The following is a 13,070-nucleotide window of genomic DNA, read 5'->3' as shown; positions in this document are numbered from 1 at the left end:
AAAAGGCAGCGCCGGCAAATGGTGTCGGTTTTCCGCCGGCACTGCCTGACGGCGTCGGTTTTCCGCCGGCCGGCAGTGCGACGCCGGGCTGGCTCGCGAAGGCTGAGACCGCGCTCGAGGCAGTGCTCGCCGAGGACGCTGAGTCGGCGCCCGTCTCGCGATCTCACTCTGTGGCCTCTCTTGTGGACGCGATCGAGGTGGAGAGGCAGATGGACGTCGAGGTTGTCCTCGTTGACACGATCACGGCGGAGCTGGCCTTGTCCGATCGCAGCGCCGGACAGGACGACGGGTCAAACGACGCGGGCCGCGCCGAGCACGAGCAGCGGCGGCGCGAGGCCGCGCGTGGACGGTGGGGCGGCTGGCGCCTCTTTGCGCGCTCGCCCACCTCGTTTGAGCGCTTCGGCGAGCAGCCACACGCTGTCGACGAGGCCGCGGCGGACGGCGAGCAGCGCCAGCAGCCCATGGAGCCGCCGGAGGGCGGGCAGCTTGATGGCGCCCCGCCCATTCGGCGCGCTCCGACGTGGATGCCTCCTCTGATGGCGAAGGAGGGCGGGGACGCCCCACGCGCCTGGCCCGGCGCGTGGCTGCGAGATCTCTTTGCCCAGCTGAAGGGGCGCGCCCTGCTGCTCGTGGTGTGTGCGCCCCCCCTTCCCCCAGCTAACCCCTCTCGCTCACACCCTCCCCGGTCCCTAACCGCTCCTCGCCATGTGCACCCGCGCCTGACCCCTGCAGCGCACACCTGGCCCCTAGCCTCTGCCTCTGCTGAGCCTGCCTCGCTCGCCTGCCTCGGCATCGGCAGGCGCTGCTCCTCTTCCAGTCCGCCTCCTCCGTCATCCTCCGCCGGTACGAGTCGCTCCTCGACCGCCACCCGACCCTCATCGCCTTCCTTACCATGCTCGTCGGCGCGGGCGGCAACGCGGGCAACCAGGCGGCCGCACGTCTCGTAGAGCGTGGCCGACCAAGTCCATGACACGTCCATGACACGTCCATGACACGTCCATGGCCTGTCCAGGCGGCCGTCCTCGTCATCCGCGGCCTCGCCACCGGCGCAACGCGCCGCGCCTCGATGGGCAGCCTCCTCCTCTCCGAGCTGCGCGTCGGGCTCTGCATCGCCGCACTCCTCGCGGCGCTGAGCTACTGGCGCGTGTCGCGCCTCGTCCGCCGCCCCGCCCCCCACCCCCCACCCCACCCCACCCCTTCCCTCCCCCCCTCCCACCCCGCCCCACCCCTTCCCTACCCCCCCCATGGCTCGCTGTCCCCGCCCGTCCCCCGCGAGACCCGTTCCGCGACAATGTCCACGCCCCGTCCCGCAGGCGCGTCGACTACTTCCTGCCCGACGACGCGCCGCACGCCCACCTCGAGTCCGCCACAGTCGCAACCTCGGCCCGCCCCTCTAGCCCGGCTCGCGGGTCCGCTTCTCCCGCACCGACCCCCGACCCGCGTCCCGCAGCACTCCGAGGATAGGCCTTTTGCATCGTCGCGATCGCCGTCGTCGTCGGCGCCGCGCTGCCGATGGGGCTTTACCTCGTGCGGCTCGACCCGGCGCACGCGGGAGCAACCATCCAGGTCCGCGGGTCCTTCCCTCCCTCTCCCCTCCCCCCCTTGTTTGAACTCCTCATCCACAAAGCTCAAAGGTGGTCATGGACATCGTGGGCGTGCTGATCACTTGCTTCGTCGGCTCGCGACTCCTCTCCAGCCACGCTGACGAGGTTGCCGCCCAAGGCGGGCGGGCGGGCGGGCGCTTACTGGGCCTCTCCCACGGCGCCGCCGCCCCCGGCGCGCTGCCCTTCGACTTGGCGGAGCCCGCGCCGCCGTGCAGCTACACGCCGCAGGGCGAGGAGGCGGAGGCGGCGTTTGAGGCGGCGGTCGTGCGCGAAGCACAGCGGCGGGCGGTGGCACTGATCGCCGCCCTCGCGCAGCAGCGCTAGGAAGGTAGGAGGACTATTCACGAAAATCACAACCCCAGACACAGTCGAGAGACACAGTCGAGATCTCGAGAAACGGACAGACAGCGACGACAGGACCATTCACCTTTCACGCGTTCATGGCGAGAGGGCCCACCGCATCATCTTAGTTTCAGCCCGATTTCGGTGGGTTCGGCTACTCGAGTCATCCATGGTTATATCTCTTCCCCGGAGGCTACGTCAGTATGGTGAACAGATTATAACCACACGTTACCAAGCCCACACACATCAACCCCGCACACAAACACACACACGCTCGAGCCTCGACAACGCCGTCAGTGTGTAAGCTCCCTCAAAGCCTCTTGCTGCAGTCGGTCTGCGTAACCTCAGCAGCCGAAGACGCCCCCGCCTCCTTGTTGTCTCGCTCTTGCCGCTCTGTCGTGCTGGTCCTTGCAGACATGTCACCAGCAATCTCCGAAAACCTCGCACCGGCAGTCGTATTTCGCAAGTGGTTCTGCAACGTGTGCAGTGACCCTCTGCCAGCAGGGCAAGCACACTACTAGTCCGATCCGCAAAGGCGTCACGCACACTCTTCTCCGCAAAGTTGCCTTGAAAACCGGCATTGTACCACATCTGCTTCACTGATTCCAGCTGGGAAAGCAGATCCTCGGCGGCAACCAAGATCTCTCCCGCCTCATCAAGATCTGAATCCGTACTCTGCTCTCCGTCTTGTAGGTTATGCATGTGCTTCCCGATCGCAGCCAGTGTGTAATGATAGGCCAGCATTGCTCGCGCGTACAGCACAGACATTCGTGCGTGGTTGCCGTCCTCATGCTCCTGCTCAGCCACGTTAGTGAGCGCATTGCGGACACACCTGCGCCGGTTCGCAGCCGCTGCATCCTGGAGCACCGGGCCCTGGAGCCACACCCGTATAAACCTCGGTTCGACCTCGCGGTGCGAACACGTAGCATGCAGAAGCATGTGCAATCGTAGCTTGTCCCGCATGTCGTCGCACCATCCCATCTCCGTGTACACACCGTCGTCCACAATTGAACCGCGTTGCGAAGGCGCTGACAAGTCACCTCCTCCCTATAAGACATCGGCCTCGGCCCGAGAATCACCGTCACGGCTCTTCGACATCTCGCCCTGCTCCGACGCCTCGTCGTGGACGACGCGGCCATGCCTCGACCGGCTACACCCACAGCTCCATCCTCGTCACCTCGCTCGCGACGCTCCCTCTCCACCAACGGCCTCAATGTGGTGCTCAGATTCGAGTGCAACTGGTCACGCTCGACCGGCTCGCTGATCACCGGCAGGACGGCGACCGAGTGCGGCGCCTCGCCGGCCTCGTCGCTCCCGCCGGCGCCGTCCGTGTCTCCCAACGGAGGCATCGCGTTTCGAACCACAACGGACTGCGCGCTCCGCTTTTCGAACCACCAAAACTCGCTGCACCCAGGTGCCGGTGCAGGTGCAGGTGCAACAAGTTTGCGCCCGGCCCTCTAGCGCCGCGCGCTGGCCCCGGCTGCGTCCCCGCGCGGCCTGCCCGACGGCGTGGCGCCCGCCCTCCACCCACCTCCCCGCGCGGGGCCGCTCCGGGGCGACCCGGGCGCCCTCCGACCAAACTGCTCTATTACTATCATATAACAGTAATTACTCTTTTTTTTCTGCTCCTTGCCATTACCTCTTGGAGCTTTGGAGATGGGGAGTGCGAGAGCGTCCGACTCCGTATGTCTCGCAAAATGCCACTCGTACACTTTTTCTTGGCTCTTGGAGCACACTTGGAGTGTCACACCGAGTGTGATCCGTGAAGCGTGATCCGTGAGGGTCCGCCCGCAGGCGCCTTTTGTATACCGAGGCGGTGCCCGGTGCCGAGCGCAGGCAGAGCTCACAGGTCGGACCTTAAGGTCATTCACGGACGGGTGTCCGCGGCCCACTGTGTCCGCTGGTAGGACAGTGATCGCCGCAAACCCTGTGGTCAGCTCCATATGATCTCGGATATTTTGTAGGCACCGTAACACCAAAAAACTACTATGTCTTGCAGTGAAAAGTAATCCGAGCTGGCCCGCGGCCGCAATGAATTAAAAGGGGCGGTTTTCGAGGGGGAATCTGGAGAATCTGGGAATCTGCTCACCACGGACCCCCGCGTCATCGTAAAACTTTTCACTGCAAGACATAGTACTTTTTTAAGGTGCTCTACAAGCTAGGCACAAAAGATATGGCATTGCAGGCCATTTAGGGCCCCTTAGACGATCACTGAGTAGGCCAAAATCCCCACTGGGCCGGGAGCAACCTTAAAGACAGGTTGGCGGGCAGGTTCCACGGTTTCCGGACCGCCCCGTTGGAGGTAGGCCGCTCGTCTAGCCAATCAGCCTTAAGCGAGCGGCCTGGCCGTTGGAATGGCCGGGTGGAAAGAGGGGCGGGGCCTCGATGGCCTAGTTAGTTGCCCGGCCGAACGTTCGGACTCTTCCCCGTGCGGGGCCTCGGCGTCCTAGTAATCCGGCCGGCCGTTCGGTCTCTTCCCCGTGGGCCCCCTCTCGTCGGGTTGAGGGGAGGTCGACTGTCCCTGACGGCGAACCTCAGTTACGAGCCGCCCTCCCCCGATGCGGACATGCGGGGAGGAGGTCAATGACCTGCCTACCTCTCCTGTATCGGGGTTATGGGGGGTTTACGAGGATCGAGGTGTGAACGTGAACAGAGTAGCCAGATCGCTGTCGATCGTTACGGCACGCATGGGGGGCCTCCCGGACGTATGATCCTAGCCCAATAAGTTCCACGGAGCAGATTTGGATTTTTCACAGAATTAATGCACTGCTCCCGCACGGTACTAATAGTCGTAGTTTTGGGGGCGGCGCCCCTCACGGCACCACACCGCCGCAGGACAGCCCGAGATTAGCCTAGCAGTGAGTGGGAATCGCCTGCCGGTCGGCTTGGCACGAGCCAAGCACTTGGGCGGCCGTCATCCGAGTCCGAGCGGCGCCTGAGGTGGGTGCCACGGCGTCCGCACGAAGGCGTGGCGGGGTGAGGAGCCAGGGGTGGTGAACGCCTCCCCGTCGGGCGCGCGGCGCGCCGGATGGTCCGCCGAGGCCGCCGCCGCCCCGGCGGCGGCGATGGGGGCGGCGGGGCCGACCCGGCCGGCGTTTGTCGGCTCCACCTACAGAAGAGCAGTCTCTGTGGGTCGACGATACTAACTCGGTAGTAACGCGGAGCGGTGCTGTGCGACGCCGCGTCGTGCGCGAGGCGACCTCCTGAGGCTACCTGAGCTGGCTATGGATGCCACCAGGACGCACGGCTAGCAGGAGCCAGTCCGGCATGCCCTGCTGTGGAGCAGAGCCTGCTGGCGCACCGGCGATACTAACTCAGCGCGCCGCGAGAGGCGAATCTGGGCGACTTTGGAGGCGCAGTTCTCGAGGTTGCCGTCGACGATTGATGTCGGGTAACTTGTCACTGCCGTCCGGGAAGGTCTTCTCTCAGCAGGCCGAGCGCCGTGGCATCGCGCTGCTCGCAGTGCTGTCGCGGCGCCGAGAACCCCCAAAACTCGCGAGACCTCGATACTAACAAAGACTACGATACTGGAGGTAGTCGCCCGACATGCCAGGCATGCCGACCTTTCGGAGCCCCCCCTCGTAGACGTGTGCCGCTGGGATCATTCCAGTACGCCCGAGGGCGACGGTCCCCCGGTAGTAGACGTTGGCGCCGAGGAGGGAGGAGTCGCCGAAGGACGGGTAGTCGTCGGTCATGCGGGGGGAGGAGGAGTCGGCGAGTAGCGGGGATGAGAAATGCCTGAGAGGGTGGGGAGGGAGGCGTGAGGCGCGAGGTGAGGGGTGTGGGGGCGCGGGGTGCGGGGCGTGCGTGGGACGCGAGGCGTGAGGCGCAGGGCGTGGGGCGGGAGGGCGCGGGGGCAAGGAGTTGTGTGTGTGTGTGTGTGTTTGAGTTTGTATGTGTATGTGTGATTGTGTGTGTTGGTTTGTTTGTGCGAGGGCAGGGCAGGGCAAGGCAGGGCGGCGGCGAGCGGCGAGCGGCGTCGGCGAGATCGGCGATGAAGAGAGGCGATGGTGACGTACGTACACGGCGGCAGTGTTCACACCGAGTGTGGTGATTAAGCCTCACATCCAGGGTTCGGGCCCCTACCCGGATAGGGCTTGGGGGTCTGTGGCCACTGTAACACAACAGCCCCACTGACTCGCGCCAAAACGCCCTCCCTCACTCCTCCCTAACCCTATCCCCAGGGAGGCGAAAAACGGGGCGAAAATAGGTTTATGGTGTTGCAGGGCCCTTTTGGGGACAAATAAGTCCAACTTACCCTTCTGGGAGCTCCGCGAGAGGTCCATAAAAAGAAAAGGAAGGCTAAAGGGCCGAACACTTGGCGGAGGGAGTTACACGTCGCGCGTTCTGCGTTGTGTGCAATCGATCGATCGATGTTTGCTGCGATGTCCACGTCTTTCGCCGCATCCTTCGCGCTTCCGCCGCTGCCTGATCTGCGAGACCTTGAGGCGCTGCAGGCGACGCACTCTGTCTCCGATACTGCTCACTGGGCCATCCCGGGCCTCGTGATGCAAGGTCGCCACCCCGGCAGCGGCCGCGGCTCGACGCTGTCCCGGCTGACCGCCATCCGTTCAGAGGGCTGCGGCACCTTTGTGTGCCTGCAGGCCGAAGTCCCGCCGCAGGATGGCAGCACGGTGCTCGGCGGCGTCGCTGTTGAGCCGCTCCCCGGCCTGGAGCCCTACGCGGCGGACGCCGCAGCCGCCGCCCCTGAATCGCCACTGAAGTTCGCCCACTTTGGAATACGGGACATGCATCCTGCGGACGACGTCGCGGCACTGCGCAGCCTCGTCTACGAGCTGGCTCGGCGCGTTCGGACTGGCGAGGTGCTCTACGTCCACTGCTGGGGAGGCAAGGGTAGAGCCGGCCTGGTCTGCGCCTGCCTGCTCGCCTACCTCTACAACATCGGCGCGGAGGAGGCGCTCGTCCGGACGCAGGTCTACTGCTCGCTGCGCAACCAGGGGGTCGGCGCCACGCTCCTCTCGCCCGAGACGGAGGAGCAGAAGCAGCAAGTGCGCGAATTTGTGAGGCTGTCGCGAGCGGCCCCCGACTGTGTGGACAACCCAAACACGTGAGCAGGGCTCCAGGATCCTAACGCCGTGTGAGTGTGTGATCTGGGCCCGTAGTTGTGTTTTGCGTGTGTGCGTTACGTGTGTGTGTGAGAGAGAGATTTTATTCTTCTTTCTACGTGTGTGTGAGCTGTGAGTGCTCCCGTGTGTGTGAGTGTTAGTGGAGCACTTGGTCTTGGAGCCACCCCGTCGGCACGGGGAGTCCAAGGTAGGTAGGTAGGCGAGGAGGTGAAGAACTCGAATGAACACTGAGGCTCGGACTGACACCAGCGAGGTATTGGTGTACAAGCCAAAAAAAACCGTGCGCCGGTCAGCCCGGACTTGTTGAGCAGAACGAGAGAGTGAGCTCCACCATTACCGCGCTGGTAGCGTGAGCGTCCACCATACCGCGCTGGTGTCCGACGGCCTGATGAATGGCATCATGAGTCGGAGGTCGAGCGGAGGTAGCAAACCGTCACTCGGCGTGGGCGACTCAGTTACGGTTTGCTGGTGCCCGCGTTCTGGAACGTGGTACACAGGCGAGGTCACCGCCCTCAACGCCGAGACCCGCCGTTTCGAGGTGACGTATGACCCCGACGGCGCCGACGAACCGGAGAAGCAATGGCACCCGCTCGCCTGGCTAGAGCCTGTTGACGGCCAGCGCCCGCGCGTGAAGGTGGGCGCCGTGTCCGAGCCTGACGTCGAGGTGAAGATCAAACGCCCACGAAAGACCGTGCAACCGCGGGCCAAGCCCGTGGCTCCGCCTGCTCCAACGGCCTCCGACGCGCGGCCAGCCTCGACGCCCCAGGCCCAGAGCGCGCGCTGCGAGAGCATCTCGGAGCGAATGGCTTTTCTCAGACAGCTAAAAGAGGGGGGCAAGATCTCCGAGGCGGAAGAGGCGAGGCATCGGGACCGGATCCTCGGCGAGATCTGAACGGCAAGCCTAGACGCTGATCACTCCAGTCCGGCGCACGGCGGACACGCGCTGACGGCGTGTGCCGTGAGCACAGATCCTGCAGGCCAACAGTCATTCCGTTCTCGCCGGTACGCCTTTCTCGCACGTCGCATTTTGCTGTCTCTCAGTCTCCTTCTCGATAGGCGTGTTCGTCAGATGCCGCTCTGTATGCGTACGTGGTCTGTCTCGCGCGCAGCGCTCGCACGTTCCCTCGTTCCGTCACGCGTTGCTCCGTGACATACGTGTACACCTGTTACGGCTCGGTACGGCGGCGTGGTTTGGGGGTTGCCGGCGCTCGCGGAACAACATCAAGCGGGCGAGGTCATAGGGTGCAAACCATCTGGGCGTGAGAACGAGTGGGACTGCCTCGCGTCTTCCCGCGGCGAGTTAAGCTCTTAAGCAGTGTCCGCGCCTCTCTCACGTTCTCTCTCCGGAGAGTATGTTTGTACGAGCCACCATAGAAAAGATCTGTAGATGCCCTTTTGGGCTTGATACATAAACAGTCAAAACTCCGGTGTGTGCACGGCCCGCGCAAACGCTTGGCCGTTGGCGAAGCCCCGAAGCCGGCGATGTGCGCACACTTGGACGACTATGTGACACTTGTGTGACGTTGTGACACACCGGTCACCGCGAGATCTAAAACCGCAGCATCGCGCGAGTTGCGTCGACACAGGAGGCACAACACAGATGTACAGGTCCACTCAGCCACGGCTACGCGGCGCGTCGCATCGTCTCGGCCACTGCAAGTGGCCGATGAGGCTGGATATCTGCATGCCGAGTGACAGTGCGGGTGCGTTGGCTCACACTCTCTCGCCCCCGTTCTCAGGGAGGAGAGCGGACAGGCCGGCCCTGTGCCCGTCAGTCTGGCCAGGATGTATGGCTCACATGAGTTCTGCCGATTCCGGTCGCGATGCTCCCGACGAGGCGTCCACCGCCTCCTTTTCGTAAGGCTGCTCGTTCAGAAAGTCGAGCGCCTCGAGCTGCTCTCGGACGGGCGCGGCGGGCGCGCGGTTGGCGAATCGGCCCTTTTGGCCGCGCTGCCGGTTGACGGCGTGCCGGTGCCGTGACTCGTGCAGATACTGAGGGCGGGCGACGAGGCGTGAGATTGTGCCAGATTGAGCCGGTGTTTTGGACGCGGGCGGTTGGGTAAGTGGAGAGGCAGGCGGGAGTGAGCGGGCGCACCGGCTGGCGAGGCAGGTGCGGTCGGATGTGCTCGTTCGTGGCACGCTCAACGCGACGCTTCAGGATGCGCTTATACCTTCAGCACAGGGGGGTGGCGGCGCGAGAATCAGTCCGAGGGTCGGTGCGAGAGGGACTGAGGCGGAGAGCGGCACACTGCTTCGGGTTGATCTCTCGCCACTCGACCAGCTCCGTCTGGACGAGCGTGGCAACCACGACCTTCCTCGCGCCCCCTTTTGGTCGATCCTGCACGGACGCCATCTTTGGACGAAACGACCACTCGGGCAAGCTCGCAATCGTTTCGACGCGTTCCGCTTTGCTTTCGTCTGAGCGGCCAGTTTTGATCGAGACTCGCGGAGATAGATAACACTTGACCACTTGAGCACTTGATAGGGTCGATTCCGCATGGTACGGGACCCCTATCGTCTCGCCCTCCCTCACTGGTGTGTTCATTGGGGGGGGTCATAACAAACACGGTACAGGATCGAGGTGCACGCTGCTGAGGGACCCCAGAGGGAGGGTATAGGTAGATCGAGCAGTGTCGTCCCCCCTCTCCATCATCTCACCGGGAGACGTCGGCGGTGGTGGCGGTGTGACCGATCGAGCTACAAGAGGAGCTTGTTCTGCAGGATCCGGGATAGTCAGATGCACTACCTCACTGGGCCGGAACAAAAATCTCTCTCTGGGCCTGAGACCATCGTACGACAGCATCTCGTCACCCCTCCGGATTTGTGTGGGGTCGAACCACTCCGGGATGGGCAAGCCCATTGTTGTAAGTTCCATTGGTTAATTGTCAAAAATCCTGTTGTGCAAGAGGGGAGAGGGCTCTGACGGAGTGTGAGGCGGGAGAGGGCAGGGAATGGGCGCGGGGGAGGGGGGGAGGGGGGGGGGGGGGCTCAGCCGTGCAGAAAGCATCAATTAATAATAGTAACGCGCACCCCCTGGGCTAGGGCTCTCTTGCCCGCAACCCGATGCCAATCATCCGGCCCGCTGGGTGCGCTTCTCAGCTCCCCGGCCCTGGGTGTGCGGTTGCCGACTGCACTCCAAGTGCTCCAAGTAAGGAACAAGCTCCTCTTGTAGCTCGATCGGTCACACCGCCATCGCCGTTGGGGAGAGGGGGGACGACACTGCTTCGGCAGCGTGCACCTCGATCCTGTACCGTGTTTGTTATGACCCCCCCCAATGAACATACCAGTGAGGGAGGGCGAGACGATCGAGGGGTCCCGTACCATGCGGAATCGACCCTATCCAGTGCTCAAGTGCTCAATAGTAAGGAAGACATGTTGCCCGGCCGTTCAAGAAGTCCGTCTCGATTTTCGTTTTTTCCCCACAGACCACTCGGGCAACTTTTACACGAAAGGCAAAGTTTTACTTGACCACTCGGGCAGATTCGATTGGAGCACTGGAGTGCAGTCGGCAACCGCACATCCAGGGCCGGGGAGCTAAGAAGCGCACCCAGCGGGCCGGATGATTGGCATCGGGGTACCGGGCACAGAGCCCTAACCCCGGGGGTGCGCGTTCGCAGGGCCGTAACACGGGTCTCCGAGGGTTAGTCCGCGCTCCAGGTTTCCCCTAGCAGCGGAGCGCCCCCTCTACTCGGAGCTAAAGAATACTCTCCGATGGTTGGCTCCATGTACCGGGTTTCCCCATTATCTGCAGGACGCCCCCTCTACTCGGAGCTAGTGGACACGACACTGTACACCAGCACATACACAAACCCTCGCTTAGCCCCCGTCGGGCGTGCAAAGCAAAAACGCCGATTGTGCGCGAAATCGGCGTGCAAAGCAAAACGCCGTTGCTCTCACACACAGACATGCTTCCCCCCTCTCGGCGTGGACACAATGATGCGCTGCACCGAGCGACCGAGGTAGCGGGACGTGCGCACTGTGTCGCCAACATCGCCCTTTTTGCCTGTTTGCCTCTTTTGCGCGTGCGACTTCACTTGCAGCTTCTGCTCCAGCGTTGTATCTTACCAACCTATCTGTGAACTCTCCCCCCATCCCCAGGGCCTCCAGGGCTCGCACCTCAACCTCTCACGGAGCAGCGCACAGCGGCACAGAAGTATTTTCTTCTCATAACAGGTGTGAACGGCGCATGGAAGGGGAATGCCATGGAAAAACCGTCCTAACACGTACATGTTGTGTCATGTCCTCGACACTCTGGCCGCTCGCGGGCAACGCGCACGGTGCGTGTCGGGACGCTGCCCTAAACACGCCGGCCAACGACCTGCTTCTCGGCTTGAGCGAGCTCAGTTGCCAGGACGCGTGCGTGGCCGACAGCTTCTGCCACGCCACCGGATTCAGCATCCCGGTCGGGTGGAAAAAGGAGTGCAGGCTCTTCAAGTCGCCCGTCGTCCGGACCCTCCCTATGAGCGGAGTGTCTTGCCGCCTAAAGCCGGGTTCTTCTTCCAGCTACATCGGCCCATCGTCAATGAGCCTGTCCTTCGGCCCGGGCTTGGCGCAAGCTACCGGCCCACCAACGCCGTCGAGCCCGCCACCTCCACAGCTGCCGTGGGCTCTCCCGCCTCCGCCGCCACCCAGCGCCCTCTCTGCAACGCCGTGGTGGCTGCCGCCACCGTCGCCGCCGCCGAATTTGCCGCCCCCCACGCCGCCACCACCGCCACCGTCGCCGCCGCCGAATTTGCCGCCCCCCACGCCGCCACCACCGTCACTGCCGCCGCCGCTGCCGTGCACAGAGTGTGCGGACGAGCGGAACAAGTGGATGGCGACCAACTCCTTAACGTGCCACAGTTTTCCCTACGCGTACATCAAGCTCTGCAAGTGGGATGCGGAGTGGGCCATGCAGAAGTTCTGTCAGAGGTCGTGCTTTGACAACGGGGCGGGCTACGGCGGTGATCTGTGCTGTGCATCGGAACGACCACCGCCGCCGCCTCCCACCGTGCGCCTCGCCGCCGTCCTTCCGGGCTCCTCCACGCTGCCGTGGCCTGTGCGGACTCACGCGCCTCCGCAAGCCCCTCTTCATCCCCCGCTGTGGCCGCCGCTGCCGCCGCTGCTGCCGTGCACAGAGTGTGCGGACGAGCGGAACAAGTGGATGGCGACCAACTCCTTAACGTGCCACAGTTTTCCCTACGCGTACATCAAGCTCTGCAAGTGGGATGCGGAGTGGGCCATGCAGAAGTTCTGTCAGAGGTCGTGCTTTGACAACGGGGCGGGCTACGGCGGTGATCTGTGCTGTGCATCGGAACGACCACCGCCGCCGCCTCCCACCGTGCGCCTCGCCGCCGTCCTTCCGGGCTCCTCCACGCTGCCGTGGCCTGTGCGGACTCACGCGCCTCCGCAAGCCCCTCTTCATCCCCCGCTGTGGCCGCCGCTGCCGCCGCTGCCGCTGCCGCCACCGCCGCTGCCGCCGTCGCCGCTGCCGCCGCCGCCGCCGCGCCCTCGACCTCCAGTCCAGCCTCCGCCGCGCTACAACCCCCTCCCTCAGGCGACCTACCCTCAGGCCTCTGTTGCCCAAGCCGTTGCCGCTCCTCCACCGCCCCCTCCAGGCTCGGCTCTGCTGCGCCGGCCACCACCGCCACCCTTCGTCTCCAGCAGCCCAACCCCATGTCCGCCGCCGCCACTCCCGCCCTTCCCACCCGGTCGCGCCCCGCCGTCGCCGCCAGCACCGCCGCCAGCACCGCCACGACCGCCACTCGATCCGCAGCCGCTCCTACCTCCTCCACCGCCGTCGCCCCCCTCGCCCCCCTCGCCTCAATCGCCTCCGACGCCGCCGACGCCGCCCGCCCCACCATCGCCCCCGCCCCTCTCGCCCGAGCCTCCCAGCCCTCCGACGCAGCCGTCGTCTCCGCCGCGCCTGCCGCCGAGCGCGCCGCTCGACGGCATCCTCCGTGCGCGGCAAGCGCTCGCCTCTCTGCCGGGAGAGCAGCCCGCCACGCGCGAGACGTGCGCCGCCAGCCAAGCCCCCCTCGCGCACTCGTGCGCGTGC

At 64.5% G+C, this 13,070-nt stretch overlaps 5 protein-coding genes across 5 annotated transcripts in view; 4 read left to right on the top strand and 1 right to left on the bottom strand.

Annotated features, from left to right (window-relative positions):
* The first annotated feature begins 91 nt into the window (after window positions 1-91).
* Window positions 92-1,983, top strand: EMIHUDRAFT_445230 (hypothetical protein). Its single transcript, XM_005769657.1, has 6 exons — window positions 92-632; window positions 800-928; window positions 1,013-1,140; window positions 1,314-1,383; window positions 1,465-1,566; window positions 1,635-1,983. Exons 1-6 carry the CDS (start codon window positions 210-212, stop codon window positions 1,926-1,928), a joined length of 1,146 nt encoding a protein of 381 aa, XP_005769714.1. The 5' UTR covers window positions 92-209; the 3' UTR covers window positions 1,929-1,983.
* Window positions 1,984-6,319: 4,336 nt separating this feature from the next.
* EMIHUDRAFT_244196 (hypothetical protein) lies at window positions 6,320-7,018 on the top strand (the record flags this gene model as incomplete). Its single annotated transcript, XM_005769656.1, has 1 exon — window positions 6,320-7,018. The coding sequence occupies one exon, from the start codon at window positions 6,320-6,322 to the stop codon at window positions 7,016-7,018; it is 699 nt and encodes a 232-aa protein (XP_005769713.1).
* A 323-nt stretch (window positions 7,019-7,341) lies between these two features.
* On the top strand, window positions 7,342-8,440 carry EMIHUDRAFT_459003 (hypothetical protein). Its single transcript, XM_005769655.1, has 2 exons — window positions 7,342-8,129; window positions 8,305-8,440. Exon 1 carries the CDS (start codon window positions 7,422-7,424, stop codon window positions 7,923-7,925), a length of 504 nt encoding a protein of 167 aa, XP_005769712.1. The 5' UTR covers window positions 7,342-7,421; the 3' UTR covers window positions 7,926-8,129; window positions 8,305-8,440.
* A 387-nt stretch (window positions 8,441-8,827) lies between these two features.
* Window positions 8,828-9,578, bottom strand: EMIHUDRAFT_244194 (hypothetical protein; the record flags this gene model as incomplete). The annotated part of the gene is made up of 3 exons (XM_005769654.1): window positions 8,828-9,025; window positions 9,129-9,204; window positions 9,283-9,578. 3 exons carry the CDS (start codon window positions 9,576-9,578, stop codon window positions 8,828-8,830), a joined length of 570 nt encoding a protein of 189 aa, XP_005769711.1.
* A 1,692-nt stretch (window positions 9,579-11,270) lies between these two features.
* Window positions 11,271-13,070, top strand: part of EMIHUDRAFT_118619 (hypothetical protein) — a gene marked incomplete at both ends in the record, with an annotated part of 2,874 nt that continues 1,074 nt past the window's right edge. Inside the window, one exon of the mRNA XM_005769653.1 lies at window positions 11,271-12,306. Coding sequence (XP_005769710.1) covers window positions 11,271-12,306 — 1,036 coding nt within the window. The remainder of the gene's footprint in view (window positions 12,307-13,070) is intronic.

Source organism: Emiliania huxleyi (assembly GCF_000372725.1).
Source record: "Emiliania huxleyi CCMP1516 unplaced genomic scaffold EMIHUscaffold_412, whole genome shotgun sequence".
NCBI lineage: Eukaryota > Haptophyta > Isochrysidales > Noelaerhabdaceae > Emiliania > Emiliania huxleyi.
This window is presented reverse-complemented; position numbering and strand designations above follow the sequence as displayed.